Consider the following 18,624-nt stretch of genomic DNA (forward strand, 5'->3'; position numbering starts at 1 on the left):
TATAAAAACTTCCTGCATCTCTTTGTGGATCAGCTCAAGGTAGAAAACTGATTTGGCATGGAGAAGACTCTCCCTGGCAATAATTGCTTTTAACTGTTCCAGTGAAGTTTCTTTTGAATTTGACAGAGCTATGCTCTTGAGAAATTTGTTTGCTCTGCACATGCAGTACATTCTCTAAACCCATAAAGGCTGTACTTAAGGAAGATTGCATGACACATATTAGTATGTAGCTAACTTAACTGCATAGCGGAAATCGTACTGAAAGTTCAAAAGGATTAGTAAGGAGCAGACTCCTGTGCAATTTGTAAGGTTCATTTGGGCCAGACCAGAGATCCAAGGGAACCCAGGTCTTTCACTCACAGTGTGACTCGATGGAGTTATTCAGACTCTGAAAGTTCTGGGAGACTGAAACCAAGAGTTAGATGCCTTGTTAACAGCATTTCGTCACTGAATATAATAGAGCACAACCGGCGTGCCCGTAGAATACAATTGTGACAAAGAAGATTGTTCTTTACACACAACTGTACTGAACAATAGCAAGGTTGTAAGCTACTGCATTTTGACAGGGAATTTTGCCACTTCTGAGGCAAAGTTAGTTATGTAGAATACATTTCGTTAAATACTATTTATTTATTTAGTTAAATAAACTTTAGTTACATAAAGTTAGTTATGTAAAATACATTTACAGGTAAATTTGATTTAGCTCAGAATAGTAGATCAAGTTCAGTGCTTAATGATCCTTAACGTTTTCCAAAATCTTATGAAACACTTCCCTTTGCAAATATTTAAAGGAAAAAAAAAAGAATATCTTTGACAGAAGTGCCGCAATCTCCAAAGACCTGGGTATGCTTATAGCTCTGTCCTGCAACTGGATCTACATGAGTGTACCGTACCCATGTAGAGGAGCCTTGAATTCAGTGGGGCTCTGCATGGGTGCAGGAGCAGAGCATGTGAAAGAGAGAGAGGGTGTGCAGAGTTTTGTTATCTGTGTCTCGCAAGTCATTTTTGTATATTACAAAAAATTGAAAAATTGAAAACATAAGCAACAATTAGGAATGTACCTAATGGGAACTATTGTAAGAATGATGTACTATTGCTAATCAGGACGGGTAGATAATTTGGGCAAGGATTTAATTTGCTGAGGAATTAAATTGACAAAGAGGAAAGTATTGGTTTTTGTGAATAGAAAATTCTTTAGATGGCTCCAGTGGGAAGCTTTATTTGCTGAACACCAACAAGTGTTTTAGCCTGCGTTCTAACATCTTTAAGTTGATGGACTTGCTCTGATGTAAAATGCCAGCACTAGCAGCTGGTCTATTCTTGCACACCCACTTTTTAAGCAGGGTACCTCTTTCCTTTTTTTAAAAAAAGAGCTGCACATTGAGACATGTAAGTATCTTTCCAGTGTGGCTATGTAGACAATGGACCTGCCCCATAGGCCTCTGGCTTCAAGCATCATGGCTAAGTTTCACTCTGCAATCCACCTTCTTGGAACTTCTACGATGAGAGATGGAGCACCTCCTGTGTAAGGGGCGAGGAAATGAAAGGGTGTGCAACAAACAGGGTTGCTAGGTGTCCCGTTTTCAACACCAGCTTCTGTCACTGGGGGGGGAGGGGGGCAGGAAGAGCAGTAGCTCCTCTGGGAGCCTGGAGGAGCTGCTCTCTGCTCAGCTGCTGACAGCAGTGAGGTAGGTACTAGCGCAGGCCATTTAGTGGGGGAGAATCCTATTTGCCCCCTGCTGTTCCCTGATTTCCCTGTCCTGGCACCTTGCTCCGGGGACCGACTCCCCCTGCCCTGGCCCCTCGATCTGATGGACCTGCCCTGCTGTGCCCCGATTGCCCCTGGCCCCTTGCTCTGGGGATGGACTTCCCCTGGCTCCGCTGTGCTCTGATTGCCCTCGCCGTAACCCCTTAGTCCAGGGACAGACCTCCCTCCGCCGTGCTGTGCTCCAATTGGGTGGGCAGGCAGGGAGGCTCTGCATAAGTTCCTCCCAGCCCGGCTCTGTAGGCGGCAGCTGAGTCCCAGGATGGGGGAGTGAGTGACATGGGGGGGGAGGGGGAGAGTGATAGGGGTGAAGGAAGAGGTGGGGGTGAGGCTTGGGAGAAGAGGCGGGGCAGGGGTGTCCCATTTTCAGCAATTAGGAAGTTGGCAACCCTAGTAACATAGCAGGAAGTGGAGCCAAGAATGAGACATTGGGCAGCTGTGTCAGTATCTCAGTGGAGAGAAAGAGATGCTGCCATAATTTCTAAAAGGGCATTAATTTTTCAGAGGTTAAGAAGAGGAAATACAGGCAGAGGAGAATAAAAATAAAAAAGGAGGGGGAAAATAAAAGTATAGATCAAGAGAAGACAAAATCAGCTTTTAGGTTACTGAACTTTGTACCTCCCTACACTGCACTGTGTTCTTCAGGAAGATGTCCTCCATTAAGATGAGAGTGACAGATGTTTCTAATCAGACAATTCAATTTGTTGCTAAGAGTTGGATACGTAACTAGATTAACAGAACTGTTTGCTTGTTTTTAAATGTACACGGTTTATCAGCAGGTAACTAATTCCCTTTTCTCCCGCTTTCATTTCAAGTCCTGAATACTTAGACCTTACAGATTAATATTAGTGCGGTGCTCTTTTGTGTAAACCTGATCCTCTTTCCTCAAACTGAGAAGGTCTGTGAATGCTACTGAAATAATTTGATCTTTAAGGACAGGAACTGTCTAGTTGTATAGCAACTTGTGTGGTCATCCCTTGGCTTTGAAGGGATGTTTGCAGCCTTGCTCCTTTGAAGAAGGTAGATCTGTAGGGTCTTGGAAGCCTTTTTCCCCCATTATACCTGAACCACTGTACTCAATAGACTTTTGCACTTGAGAGTAAGAAACTTTGTGCATAATCATATCTGGGGGGGGGTTTCAAATTCATGATAACTCTGATATAGGTATTTCTGAATCATTCATTTTTAAATAGAGAGATCAGATATCCATGCACAGAACTGTGCCCACATTACCACCTTAGATATCTACCCTTCCAAGCACACAATTGTAATCATTGCATGTCCTAATATAGACCAAATGTGTGCTCATATTTGTTCTCAAACCTTGGACTCGTAATGGTTAAATCTGGTCCACAACATTCAAAGAAAGCTATCATTTAGCTGAATGTTTTTCTATTATTTGCAGTATCTATATTTCTCTTAACAATTACAGTTGTAATCCGTGGAAGCTCTGACACTTTTAGAAATTTCCAAGGTTTGCTCCTTGAGTTTCACACAAACCATATTTCTGCTAATAGACAGAACTGGTAGTGCTGCTGATCGTTAATTTTGCCTAATGTTTCCCAATATGACTGTTTTCAATTGCTTATAACTTTGCCAAACATTAAAACTGTCCGAGCTAAAATTTGCCATGTTGAGTGTCTGCCTCAGGTGGATTTTTTTTTTTTTTTTTTTTTTTTTTTTTTGGAAACAGAAGATGATTGTGCAAAATTTCGCAAACACAAATAATTTACAATATATATTCAGTGATTTTGCAAAAGTTCATATTTTTTCAGAATAAATTCACCACATCCAAGAAAAATCCACCATTTTGTATTTTGTTAATGCATGCCAAAAGTCTTGGAAAACTTAAAATTGTGTGTGTATGTATATATATATATATATATATATATATATATATATGTATATGTATGTCTGTGTATGCAGATGTGTGTCAGGTATAATATATGGTAACATTTCTAAGTGCTTAGATATATAAGGATCTCTTGTTCCTTGTTGCACTCGAATTAATTTGTATAAATGCAGTTACATAAATCCTATTTGTGAATGTAAGTATCTGGACTGTACAAAATCTCAACAGTGTAACAGTTATTTTCCTTGAGCTTTTAGAACAAAAACTATCACAATTATAAATATCTCTGCACAGTCTTCTACCACTTGATTGAATGCAATAACTGGTAACAGTAATAGGCTACTGTCTTCTTTGTGGAGCAGGCTGAGATCCTTACCTCTGCTACAATTTTTTTGTTTGTTTTTCTTTGAGGGTTTATGAATTGGCCAGATTAGCAAAGGCACATCCCTCACACCTTAGCCAGATTTCAAGTCCAGGCTTAAAGCATGGTGGTTCTACAGCTTTTCAGTGAAACAGGTGAAAGAATTTTTGTAATGTAGACAGAACAACTTATTTTCTGCCCATCTCATTCATGAATTTGAGTTGTGCAGTAAAGGAGGCTGTTGTCTGTTGGTCCCTGCCTCATTTGTTGTTGAAGTTGGAAGGTGTGTAGTGATTGAGGCAGGGGATTGAAGGAAAGGAATGGTGTTTTCTTGGTTAATGCCACCCTAGAGAACTGGATTCTGTTACCATCTCTGGCATGACATTCCTATGTAATGCTGGAAAAGTCACCTAAGACAAACTTTCCAGAGGTGGTCACTAGTTGTATGTTCCTCATTTTTTGGATGCTCATGTGAGACACTGGAACCAGCTTTGCAGAACTTTTGAGTGCTCACAGCTGCAACTGAAGTTGGATGGAGCTGTGCTTTGAAAATATAAAGTGCTACAAAAATGCTAAGTAGTGTGGAAAATTAGGGCCCTACATGTTTCAAATTGAATATCCACAATTAGTGGGCACTTCTGACCATTTTGGCCATAATTTTCCTGTGTCTTAGAACTCCAGTGGTAAAATGGGGATATAAATCCCATCCTCTCACAGGAGTGCTCCATTAATGTTTATGAAGTTCTCAGATGTTATGGAGAGACCACCCTACAAATGCCTATAAGGAAATCAATAATTTTGTATTCAATACAGGATTTGGATGGTGTCTGTTAATTAAGACCCAGGGCATTGTGTTGAATGAGGAGGATAAAAAGAAAGATTGAATAACTAAATACCCATTCACTGAATTAGGCAAGAGTCCTGGGGCCGGGGTGTGTGTGTGTGTGTGGAGTGATTACTTAATTAATGACAGTATCATAATTCATTCACACAAAGGGGAAAGGTAATTAATGTTCCATGGGCAACCTTAATGGCATTTCCTAACTTTTGGGTGATTGATTTTGCAACTATGAAATTACATTTAAAAAGAAAACAAAGAAAAACTCACTGTGTTAAAAGAATGTCAAAGAGATTACTCTAACTTGTATCTGGAATCATAGATCCAGAACTGTACCTTCAGAAATGTTGTTAATGGTTATGTGCCACAGCCACCATGCCAACATGAAGGGAGTGTATAGAAGGAGGGACAGTCATTCCCCTCCAGGCTTACCTGTTTTCTCTCCTCAAAGCCAAAAAGACCTGGATCCTGACTATGTTATTGGTGGTGTATTTTATACTGCTCTTTGTAACCAGGGTTTTACATCCCTTCTTCACCTGGGTCCTAGAGAGAGATCCCCAGTAGAACTTGTCCTTTTAACTTCCATTATTTGCAGGTCATACTGCAGCTGCTTCCTATGTTCACTGCTCTGTACCTTCGCTGGCCAGTTAGAACAGCTTGTGCTGGACTTTGAGGATCAATTCAGTTCCCTCTTCCAGGGAAAGGAGCCTGTACAGGCAAGGTCTGTAGGTGCTCCCCTGTACACAGTAGACCCATAAAAGTAAGCAGACCAACTAACTGGCTAAAATCTTCAGCAAATCTTGAGGGTGAAATAGGCCATTGAGCTCTCCATGCTTCTTTCCTTAAAGAAGAAAAAATAATAAGAGAGTGCCATCCAATCAATCACCTTTAAAGAGCCTGCCACCTCTACAGTGAAACAGCCCTCTTAGTAGCTTTGGAGGTATGGGGTCAGTTTTATGGAGCAGTGGAACTAAGGCAAAGAGCTGTGGTCACTGGAGAAAGGACAGGAGGCTTGAAAAGATGGGAGTGTCTGAGTGAGCAACAAAGGTAACCTAATTTTTTTCAGCTTCCCTCAGCACAGCAGTCAAACTCCTAGATGTTTATATGAATTGAATCGTAAAACCTTCTGAGTTTTGTCTAGTGCTAACTTGTATATATTATATAATGTTTAATGGACCTCTTTATTAATACAAGCAAACTTCAAATTCAGTAGGCTGTCTCAGTGGAAAAATGTATTTTTCCTCTTCTACTTCCACACTAATTAAACAACTGATATGTAATTAATTTCTTATTGCTAACAGCAACAGAATATATTCCTGAGCATAGGAGGTCTAGTAGAGTGAATTTTGTATATATTATGTATCTGTTCATTTAATACAGAGGAATATGTTAATCCTTCCACTGTTACTTAGGTAAATTCACTTTTCATTTTAAATCATTTTAAAGAGATAAAAATATGAAATGTATGAAAGGGAATTTGAAACATAATACTGAAACAAAAAATGTTACAGTAGTAGAGGCATATCACAGACAAGCCACGCTTCTCTGATTTCACTTTGTGGTGTATGTCTGGCAGATCTAAGCTAATTGCCTTTTACTACTCAATTTTTGTGCCACCTATTACTGAAAATAGGTTTGAGTAGCTGTATGTTGGATGAGAAGGAGAACAGGTGGGCCAGCGCTAATCCTATATCCTTTCTGGAATCAGAGAATTGCTCATATCCGCCGATTGTTAGTGGTTATGAAATAAACAGTTATGATTACCACTTAATCATAATTATATTGAGGTTACATCTCTTCTGAGCCAACAGTCTCAAGCTAGTAAAATTTTACAAGCTGAATATGAAAAAGCTTAGCACAAGATTCTATATAAACTTGACATGGGGAGCAAATTTATTTTCCCTCTAAACAAAATCCACAAAGACGGTTGACAAAACATGGCATCAGTCCACGATTCTAAGAGTTCTGTGCTGCCAGCTCTGCACAAAGTCTCAGAAATGTGTAATCTTCTCCCAGGACTTAAAAAAGATAAAGTGTCTGAACTTAAAATATGCTCAGTGGCATTTTTGCTTCCAATATTATATTACCATTTTAAAAATACAGATTGATAGCAATGTGAAAACAGCACTTCATAATTTAACATAAAGCTCTTTCCTTGCCCCAAATATCTTAACAGAATAAATAAAAACAAGATTTAGGAGGAGGGATTGCTAGAACAGATGGGTTTTAAGGCGGAATTTGAACGAAGGAAGACAAAAGAAGGTACCTAACCCAGAGGACAAAAAGCCTATTACAGGTGTTGGGACAACATAGTACAAGGCAAAAGCTGTGTGGATGAAAGGATTGGGAAGGCTGTTAGGAAAGGAGAAGACTGTAGGAGAAAATGGGAGCAAATGGGGGAAAGCTGTGTAGGATCTTGTAAGTGAAGATGAGGCACCTGTCTGAATTAGGAAAAGATAGAAAGATGATGGAGGGAATGAAGCAGGAGGGGTGTGTGTTTGGAGCTGTGTGAGAGGAAGTTGGCTTTGGTGGCTGGCAGCATTTTGGATAGCCTGGAGGAAAGAGAGCAAGAGGCTATTGGCTGGAAGGAAGAGGTTACTGTAATGAACGGGGGAGAGAGCTCAGGAGTGGACAGAATTTTAGTAGTGGGGACAGTGGAGAAAGGGCAAAGTTTGGAGCTATTGGTGTCATGATCTGATAGGTTAAGACTGCTGGAGGAAAGGGGGGAAATCACCATTATTTCCTGCAGATAGCAGATGCTAGACACAGCTCCAAAATAGGAGATGTGGGGTTGCTATCCCAATGTTTGGGAAGGAACATAGAACCCACATCATACTGCTCAGCAAAGAGTCTGCCTCAGTTGTAGGCAGCTGGAAAGGAGCCTGCAACAACAACAAGCTAATACAATTTGTGGCAATCCAGACAACATCTCATTTCTCATGTTGTTGAAAAATTGTCCTTGGAGACAGTGCAAAAAACAACCACAAAAATTATTTGAGGGCTGCAGAAAATAACATACAGTGAGAGACCTAAAGAGCTCAACCTGTTTAGCTTATCAAAAAGATCAAGAAGTGACTTGTTTACAGTGTATAAGTACCTTCACAGGGAGACAATACCAGGTACTAAAGGGCTTTTTAATCCAGCAAAAACAACGCAAGTCATGTTGCATTTTAAAGAATAACAAATTTAATTTCTGCAGGCATAAGTTTTTGTGGGCTGCAACCCACTTTGTCAGATGCCGCAAGGAAGGCATGTCAAGAACCAAAGGTTGGAAAATGCAGCCGGACACATTCAAATCAGAAATAAAATCCCTCAGACACACTGCTTTCATCTGGGGACCCTGTTGCTAAAGAGGTTTGAGACCTCAAATGCCAGGGTAGAACAGGGTGGACATCAGGATGGGGAACTATGAACAGCTGATAATTTGTGGAAAAAATCACTGATCGATTTGAAGCCCAAGTGGTGTTTGAGTTTTCAAGGACATCCCGGTAATGAAAACAAAGCTAGAAATGTACTACTTAAATGAAAGCTGAGATAACCTTGCTATTTATAAATTTCCCGGGACTGGGTAATAGGGGCAGGAAGGGAGTGTCTTTAGGCTTCATGGGCCCCAAAGACTAATGTCATCACAGGTCTATTCGTCTGATCTCTTCGTGACCTTTAATATCTTTATTTATTGTGCACTGAAGTTTTTCAGGCACAGTTTGGAGGGAGGAGGTCTATTAAAGAATACCAGAGTTTGTGTACTACCTATTAAACCAAGACTGCCTCCATTTCAATACAAGCACATCTACAAATACTTGTGTGGAGTTCTTCAAAATTATGGTTCCTCTATCTACGTTTTAATAAGGGCCTAATTCAAAGGCCATTAAAGTCTATGGGAGTCTTTCCATTGACTTGAGTGGGCTTTCAATCCAGCACTAAGTGACCCAAAAAAAAAATTCCAGTGAGGCAGATCTTTAGCTGGTACAAATTGTCATAGCTTCGTTGAAGTGAATGAAGTTATAACAGTTTACACTATTTGAAAATCTGCCTCAATAGGCTTAATCTGCCATTGATTATTAGCCACAACTCAAATGGTGATTCCTGGATTTCAGAAGTCTGTTACCCATAAACACTTTGATCTTTTTAGTAAAGTGTTTATTAAAATAGAAAAGTGTACAAATAAAGTATGTAGTAACTTCTAGTTTACTTTTGCATTGGATCATAAAACTACAATACTATTTTAAAAGATGAATAACAAATATTAGTATAATTAATTTTTAAAAAGAGAAATCTCTGTATTTTAAAACCTAACTTTGCTGTCTTGAAGGATAGGGTTTTTTAAGATGTAATTACTAATGGATTTCAAGTTCAGAGCTCTTTCACCCAACATTAAAAGCATTTCAATTTGTTTTGTTCCATTTTGGTAAATGACACTTTAATTATAAAAACACATATTTTAGATTCTGAGTGATGCACCCTTACAAATAGAACAAGTTTCTTTATATACTGCTTCCCAGCAAGTCAGGACTTTTCATTTTAATTTATTTATTATTTATGTAGTGCCATAGGAGAGCCTGGCTTTTACTTTTATCTGTAAAATGCTAGTAAAGTACGATCCGTTTTCAAATGAAAAAATAATTTAAAACCTTGTTCTCTAGCACCTTACGTACTATAGAAGAGAGAGACTGATGGAACAAAACCCAAGAAGCTTTCTTTTGTTCCTAGTAATATCATGGTTCTTAGACACTGCATTATATTATCCTTCATGTGCTATATGCTAGTTCAGGACTAGTCATTGCCATATCAGAACATAGTGTCCACATGGAATTTAATCCATTTCTGGCCTGGTGCACACATGTGTGTATGGTTTCTCTGTTATCATGCAGATGGAAGGAAAATATATTATGACCTTGCCCATGAAAACTAGTGCACACAATGTGCAAAAAAAGGTGGAATGTTAAGTAGGTTTTGGGCCCCGATCTTACTTGCATTGCAGTTGAGTCGCGTTTTACAACAGTAAATTCTTTATTAAAATATATTACACTTATACATTACTTTAAAAAAAAAAAAAAAAAAAAAAAAAAAACTACCAGCGACCATAATGCATACTCAGTAACACTGCTGTAGTTTTTGAAGTTCATTAGCGTTTATGTTATAGACAGGTAGTTATTAAGTGGGTTATATCTGGGGTGTCACCAGTTTGCTCTTGATGTAGGCCCCAATCCTTCAAATGCTTATGCATTTTCTTAAATGACTAATCCTTGGAGCAGAACTGTAATTTATTCATGTGTGTTCAGTGCCTACTATAATGGGGCCCAACCTGGTTGAGGCTTTTAGTCACTACCATAATATAAATGTTAAATAGTAGTATTAAAAGCGTTACTGTTGAAATCCAATGCGAATAGTCACAATTACAATTAAAAATGTGAATTGCTGTCAAGGGCTATTGTTCTTATGCATGAATTAGAATTATTAAGTTTCATTTATGCCTCTCATTTTGGTAACAAAGGTGGATGGAAAATCTTGTTCTTGAATAAATAATGTCATTTTGTGTGAAGGGAACTAACTACAAGACTGAATTTAACCTTATACTAGCTGAAATACAATGAGATAGTGGAAACGTCTAAAATTAGAGCCAGTGTAAATGACAGTGTTCAGAACATACAGTTATTGGGGAGGAATTAAAACAGTAGCATAACTTTTTACGTTTGTTTTCTTTAAAATGACTCAGTCACAGAATACAGTATAAGCATAATTAGTTACATATCAAAATCATGGGAGTTTAATTTATGAACACAGTTGGCCATCAGCTCAAAAAAATTCCTGATTTCAATTAAGAGAAATACAGCACTCAGGCCACCAGGGAGAGAAACTTTTCCCAATCATATGTTTGAGTAGTTAAGATTTCAGATTTGGTTGTCTGACAGGAAAATGTGATTGTTCCAATTTTCAAGGTCTCATCTAGTTCTCAAGTAAATCAAACTGAAATGCTGTTGCTGCTGCGATGATTCAAATTAAATAGCACTTCTTTACATTCTGCTCATTCTTTTATTGATTGGTGTGACACTGTTTTTCACTTTTCTCTAATTTATTGTGTGTCTGACACTCTTGCTTTATCTGGTAGGTTTAGTTTTATTACTGCTTTAATACAAATTAAAATGCTCTACCTCCCACGAGAACTTGGGTTGACTAAATAGGGAATTGTTATATTTCAAATTCAAATAAAAAAATCTAATATTTAAGACAGATGACAATTTTAGTATAAAGTAGTGCATTGCAAACCTGTATTTTATAGGTTTCAGTTCAAGACTCGAGGCTGTTAGAAGTAATACATACGTTCACTGCAATAATATATCTGAATGTTGGGAATAGAAAGGGATTTTTTCTCAGTGTTTGACACTTTAGTACGAAAAAGACACAAGGAAGTCAGAAGCCTTGGAAATAGTATTGGTGATATTGCAGGATTTGTTTGTATAGCAACAAGTTCTAATCTGTGCTGTGAAACCAAGCAACTGCTGAGCACCACATGTTGGGTAGCTGCTTCTTTTACTGGAAGTGTCCAAGGCATATTTTGATTAGTGTAATTCACTTATATAGTCAATAGAATCCTTTTGCCCATATCAGAAATCTTAAAAATCTCATCATGGCCACAATCTTCTACACATTCCTGTGCTGAAAATTAAACATGTGTAAAAGTTTGCAGGATTGGGGCCACAATGAGGTGCTGTCATTAAAATCATGGTGTATATAGTAATTGCAGGGGAAGGAGGGGATTAGTGTGTATCACATCAGCCTTCTCTTTGAGAAGAGAATGCATGGTTCTATCAGAGCCTAATAAATTATGAGGTATTAAGTAGATTATGATTAACAAGTGTTAGTTTTATTATTAATTCCTAAAGCCACAAATATTCCTAAAAGATGTTTATAGAATTGTAGGACTGGAAGGGACATCGAAAGGTGTTCTAGCCCAGTTCTCTACACTCAAGGCAGGACTAAGTGTTATCTAAACCATCACTGACAGGTGTTTGTCTCACCTGCTCTTAAAAATCTCCAATGATGGAGATTCCACAACCTCCCTAGGCAATTTATTCCAGTGCTTAACAATCCTGACAGTTAGGAAGTTTTTCTTAATGTCAAACCTAAACCGCCCTTGCTGCAATTTAAGACCATTCGAACAATTTTTCTCCCTCCTCCTTATAATAATCATTTACATACTTGCAAACTGTATCATCATCCCTCCCCCTCCATCCCCCCCATCTTCTTTTTTCCAGACTAAACAAACCCAATTTTTTCCATCTTCCCTCATGGATCATGTTTTCTAGACCTTTAATCATTTTTGTTGCTCTTCTCTTGACTTTCTCCAGTTTGTCCACATCTTTCCTGAAATTTGGCACCCAGAACTGGACACAGTACTCTAGTTCAGGCTTAATCAGAGCGGAGTACAGTGGAAAAATTACTTCTCGTATCTTGCTTATAGCATTCCTGCTAATACATCCCAGAATGATGTTTGCTTTTTTTTTTTTTTTCTTTTTTTTTCAACAGTGTTACACTGTTAACTCATATTTAGCATGTGATCCACTATGACACCCAGATCCCTTTCTGAAGTACTCTTTCCTAGGCAGTCATTTCCCATTTTGTAAATGAGCAGCTGATGGTTTCTTCCTAAGTGTAGTACTTTGCATTTGTCCTTTATTGAATTTCATCCTATTTACTTCAGACCATTTCTCCAGTTTGTCGAGATCATTTTGAATTTTAATCCTGTCCTCCAAAGCACTTGCAACCCCTCCCAGCTTGGTATCATCCACAAACTTTATAAGTGTACTCTCTATGCTATTATCTAAATCATTGATGAAGATATTGAACAGAACCAGACACAGAACTTATCCCTGTGAGACCCCACTGGATATGCTGTGCTGACTGTTACTTATCTCCTTATTATCTTCTAGGTGTTTGCAAATTGATTGCTTAATTATTTGCTCCATTATCTTTCTGGGTACTGAAGTTAAGATGATTGTTCTATAATTTCCCAGGTTGTGGTTATTCCCCTTTTTATACATTGGCATTATGTTTACCTTTTTCCAGTTCTCTGGAATCTTTCCCATCTTCTTTGACTTTTCTAAGATAAATGCTAATGGTTCAGATAGCTCCTCAGTCAGCTTCTTGAGCATTCTAGGATATATTTCATCAGGCCCTTGGGACTTGAAGACATCTAACTTGTCTAAGTAATTTTTAACTTGTTCTTTCCTTATTTTAGCCTCTGGTTCTACCTCATTTTCACTGGTGTTCACTGTTAGATATGCAATCGCTACTAAACTTTTTGGTGAAAACTGAAACAAAAAAGTCATTTAACACTTCTGCCATTTCTACATTTTCTGTTATTCCCTCCTCATTGAGTAATGATCCTATCCTGTCATTGGTCTTCCTCTTGCTTCTAATGTATTTGTAGAATGTTTTCTTGTTACCCTTTATGTCTATAGCTAGTTTAATCTCATTTTGTGCCTTGGTCTTTCTAATTTTCTCCCTACATACTTGTGCTCTTTGTTTATGTTCATCCTTTGTAATTTGACCTAATTTCCACTTTTTGTAGGACTCTTTTTTGAGTTTCAGGTCACTGAAGATCTCCTGGATAAGCCAGAGTGGTCTCTTGCCATACTTCCTATCTTTCCTACAGAGTGGGATAGTTTGTTCTTGTGCCCTTAATAATGTCTCTTTGAAAAACTGCCAATTCTCTTCAACTGCTTTTCCCTTTAGATTTGCTTTCCATGGGATCTTACCAACCAACTTCCTGAGTTTAAAATCTGTCTTCTTCAAATCCATTATCTTTATTGTGCTATTTTCCTTCCTACATTCCTTAGAATCATGAAGTCTACCGTTTCACAATCACTTTCACCCAAGCTGCCTTCCACTTTCAAATTCTCAACCAGTTCCTCTCTATCTGTCAAAATCAAATCTAGAACAGTCTGTCCCCTAGTAGTTTTCTTCATCTTCTGAAATAAAAAATTGTCTCGAATACGTTCAAAGAATTTGTTGGATAATCTGTGTCCCGCTGTGTTGTTTTCCCAACAGATGTCTGGAGAGTTGAAGTCCCCCCATTCCCACTAAGTCCTGTGCTTTGGATGATTTTGTTAGTTGTTTTAAAAAAAGCCTCAGACACCTCTATTTCCCGGGTAGGTGAACTGTAGTAGACTCCTACCATGACATCACCCTGGTGTGTTTTTACCCCTTGTATCTTTACCCAGAGGCTTTCAACAAGTCTGTCTCCTATTTCCATCTCAATCTCAGTCCAAGTGTATACATTTGTTATATAAGGCAATACCTCCTCCTTTTTTTCCCTGCCTGTCCTTCCTGAGCAAGCTGTACCCTTCTATATCAATATTCCAATTGTGTATTATCCCACCAAGTCTCTTTGATGCCAACTATGTCATAGTTGTGTTTATTAACTAGCCTTTCTAGTTCTTCCAGCTTATTCCCCATACTTTTTGCATTAGTTTACAGGCATCTAAGATACTGATTTGATTTCTCCCCTATGTTCTCTCTTGTGTCTCCCTTAGCTCTGCTATAACAGCCCATGCCCCCTACAGATTCTGACCAGTCTCCAAGATCTCCATGCTTTTTACTTACTCGTGGGCTTTTGTCTCCTGCACCCATTGAACCTATGTTTAATTTAGTTTGGATTGTAAATGCGTTTATACTAGACATTCAAAAATAGGTAAAGACTAAAGCTGATATACTAGGCTTCATTCTGTCCTAGATATTCTGTACTGCTGTTGCAGAAAAAGATGTCCTGTTACTGACCAAACCTCCAGTAACTCAAAATACTAAATGTAATCAACAGTTTAATAATTCTCAGTGGTGTCATGTCTTCCTTATTTGGCAGGAAAAGTGTATGGCATTTGGTAATGCATATGGCAGTGCATTATGTATTTTAATAATCCGTATTGACAGACAAAACATATGGTCTTGAATTACACGTTGGGTCAAGTGGATCAAGTATTAGCCATCTCTTTGTTTGTTTTCTCTGTTGGAAGCTAAAAGATTTAAAATCATAGAATCAGTTAGGATATAGGTATATAATTTGACATGTCAGGAGATATATGCTGAGATAGGATCTCAGGTTAGAGAACATACAATGATTTAATATACAACTAAAAGAATAAATATGCCATATTCCACTAAAAGGAAAAAAGCACATTTTCTGTGGAAATGTTCTAACTCTTCATTCAGTTGGAAAATATTTTTTTTAATAAATTGGAAACTTCACGTACATCCTAATTCCAGTCGGTTATAAAACGCTCTTGTGCAGACTTACAATTCTGGAGATTAATAATTATGCATGCTGTCAGCAGGAATTTTTCCTGTGGTCTGCCTTGTGTCTGACAGAGTATTAAGAAATGAACATTCTTTGGTCACTTGGAATATCAGTACGTAAGGTCATAGGTTCATTCATTGTGTTGTTGCAAAAAGCATGTACGAACAGGCAGCACTCCACCATATGGACTAGGGACCAGATTCTGATCTCAGTTGCACCTATGTAAATCTGGAGTAAGTGCACACTGCTGTAATCCCAGTGACATTAATGGAGCTGTTCTGGATATAGAATAGTGTAACGGAAACCAGAGTTTGGTCCTAAGTCTCCCGTGTATTTCCCAGAACGCCAGCCAGCACTTTCCCATTCCAGTTCCTTTGTATATGATTTCTTGGTCAGAAAAGCTATAGATAATTCATGTTTAGACTTCTGTTATAATCTCCTTCTTTTGTGCACTTATAACTTCTTCCAAAATTCTTCCTTTTAAATTGAATTTTTAAGTGTTTGGTTTTAGTTGCACTCTCTCTGTGTGTGGGGGGGCTGAATTTTGAGCAAAATGTACTCATTTGCTATTAAGTTATGTGGTGGTAGGGGAAACTTATTTGTGTTCTAGTTAAGGCCTTCTTTTAAAAAAAAATTCATACATAATCTTCAATGGACTAGCCTTAAAATAGGCCTTTAGAAGTAGCTAATGATTATTGTTATTACTGTTAATGATTTTCCAGGCTAATTAGGAATAAAATAATATACATTGAACAAGCGGTATGACATTTCCCCTAAGTATAGTGCTGAAGTACTATTTGTGGTAATATGGAATAAGTTAATACATACAATCAATATTCATTATGTGGGTGTGATTTTTTTTTTTTTAATTTCTTTTTGCCTGCCATTTCACTGCTAAGTTCTTTTGTTGGGTAAACTTTTTGATTTGTAACTATGGTGGTATACAGGGAAATCAACTGAAAGGTAGCTGCATGTGATATTTCTCCGTTCCTTAAAAAAAAATCTAAGGAATTATATACAAAGATTTCCATCAATATGATAGTAAGGCAGTCTTGCCTGGTCAGGGGCCTAATGAAATGAAATTTGAGTGGTCCTGTGCACCATATCATAACACTACTCACTCAAATTTGGCCCGACTGCCCCCCAGTCAGGACAGAGAGGTGGCCAGGCCAAATCTGAGTGGTGGTGTGGCCCCATGTGCCTGTTTCCCCCCCCCCCCCCCCCCCCCACACACACACACACCTTTGCAGTCTTTCCAGCACTCATGGGCACCAGCCACTCCCAATCTCTGGGAAGAAGCAGAGCAGGGGCGTTGGGAACCCACAGTTCCCAGGAGGGTACAAGATTTGATCCAGTCTTTTGGGGCTTCCGGCGAGAGCAGAGATGAAGGAGGGTGGGGTCTGGGGCTCTTAGAACCTCCAGGCCCCTGCTGAGAATGGTGTTCTTCTTACCTCTCTGGGAAAGAGCGCAGGGCTGAGTGTGAGATGGGAAGAGCTTGGAGTTGTGGTACAGGGCAACATAGGGGGAAGAACTCAGGGCTGGGTGTGGGGCCGCAGGAGGGAAGTGTGTGTAGAGCTGGCTGCAGCGGGGAGAGCATGGGTCTGTGTATAGAGGCTGTGGGGATGGGAGGAAGAGTGCATGGGAGGGAGAGCTTGGGGCTGTGTGCAGAGCAGAGGAGGGAAAATTCTGGACTCTCTCCTTTAAGGAAAATTCAGGTTGTGCCTCAGCCCTGGTCCCAAAACATCCACATCAAGCTTTTACCCTGTTAGCTGGTGATAAGAGAACTAATATTTTACTGGCCTCCCAAGCAAAAAATGACTTGTTTAATAGACAAAATTATGTGATAAATGTACAGAATGGGTATGCAAAGGTTAATGTGAGCAGAAAACACAGTTCTGTGAAATTCTATATGCCTGTTTACCTAGGATAACAGGGTTTGGGTGTTCTTACTAGAAATATAATAGGTAGGTAGTTTTCTTTATTTATTTAAAAAAAAAAAAAAAAAAAAAGCTTTGATAAAAGAACTTTTGTAATGATGTTAAACTGTTAAAATGTAACATCTACTGTAAGTCAGATATGAGCGACAGTAGCCAGATGATGATTGTATATCATTTCATTCACATTGATCATAAAGCGCTGTATGAATGTGTGTGAGAGAGAGACGCATACATATATAACTACATATATTTAACTCCTAGACACACAATAAATATTCTGGTTATAATGCACATTAAGGTGCATTCAATTCCAAGTAAGCTGGTTATCCTTAAAGCTTTTGAATGTGTATTCCTACAAATTATTAGTAAAATAAAGACACTATATATTGAACACATTATAAATAATAAATATTTAATATGCATTTTATGTAGTCTGTGTGTCAATATTAAAACATAGCTTCTTCAGTGAATATAGCTACTTATAGTAAATAAAAAGGACAAGAGAAAAATAAGACCATATGCTATTATGAATCAATCTGCTTAACTCCTATTTCACTGGGAGCTTTGTGCAGCATTCAACAGCATGACGGGGGCCTTATGTAGATTTTTAACTAGTCGTGTTATGTTTATCTAAGTTTCTAAAAAGATTGTATACGTTTGCTGAACTGTTTTTCAGTGATTTTTTTTTTTTTTAAATAAGCTGATAGGTTGGGTAGATGGAAGCAGGAAAGATTTAAATCATTAATAACCGGCTGCTCCAATCTCCCTCTTCATCTCCTGTTTGTGATAAATGACTCTTTGTATTTGAAGGTTCAAGCACAAGTACGTCATGCAAAACTAAATTTTGACAAATTGAAGACTGATGTCTGTCAGAAAGTGGATCTTCTTGGAGCGAGTAGATGTAACCTTCTGTCTCACGTTTTAACAACATACCAGGTATTCAAAGAACATTTTGACCTCAAAGGAAGGATTCCCTTTTAGCTGTAATGCATGTTTTTCATATTAGGGTAATGTGACAATATGTTAAGTATAAGAATGTCTAAATCTTTTGGAGGAATGAAAGCTTGCACTAAATACTGATTATTAGGCTAATGTTGTATTGAAATATTACTTTCTTTATAGACAACACTTCTTCATTTTTGGGAAAAAACCTCACATACCATGGCAGCTATCCATGAAAGCTTCAAAGGTTATCAGCCATATGAATTCACTATGTTAAAGGTAAGGAACATACAGGTGTATTTTTTTAATGTATCCATTGATCAACCAGAGAGAGCAATTCAGTGATAAATGAGAGAAAAGCCGTACACATTTTTTTGGTTGCATGTTCATATCTAGGGGATTTGTCATAGACGGTCAAGCAGTGGTCATCAGGTGCACTTTCTCAAGCATCCTGGCTTTTCCCTTTGATAAATGCACATTGGCCAGCATATGGCCCCATATCAACAAAGCATCCCTTATTCACGAAAGCGTTTAAGCACTTGTTTAAAGTTTAAGCACACACTCAAGTATTATCTCAAATAGGGATGTCCTCAAATGCTGAATATCTGACAAGAAGAGGAGTAGGCTACCAGGAT

The 18,624-nt window shown here is 38.2% G+C and overlaps 1 protein-coding gene across 4 annotated transcripts in view; it reads left to right on the forward strand.

Moving 5' to 3' along the window:
- ICA1 (islet cell autoantigen 1) overlaps positions 1–18,624 on the forward strand; it is a 98,906-nt gene that overhangs the window by 44,916 nt on the left and 35,366 nt on the right. For all 4 annotated transcript variants that reach the window (XM_067562133.1, XM_067562134.1, XM_067562131.1 and 1 more), the window contains 2 exons: positions 17,858–17,983; positions 18,170–18,268. In XM_067562133.1, the coding sequence (XP_067418234.1) occupies positions 17,858–17,983; positions 18,170–18,268 (225 nt within the window). The remainder of the gene's footprint in view (positions 1–17,857; positions 17,984–18,169; positions 18,269–18,624) is intronic.

Source organism: Emydura macquarii, unplaced genomic scaffold (assembly GCF_026122565.2).
Source record: "Emydura macquarii macquarii isolate MOO-44397 ecotype Brisbane River unplaced genomic scaffold, CSIRO-AGI_Emac_v2 contig_2422, whole genome shotgun sequence".
In the NCBI taxonomy this organism is placed as follows: Eukaryota; Metazoa; Chordata; order Testudines; family Chelidae; genus Emydura; species Emydura macquarii.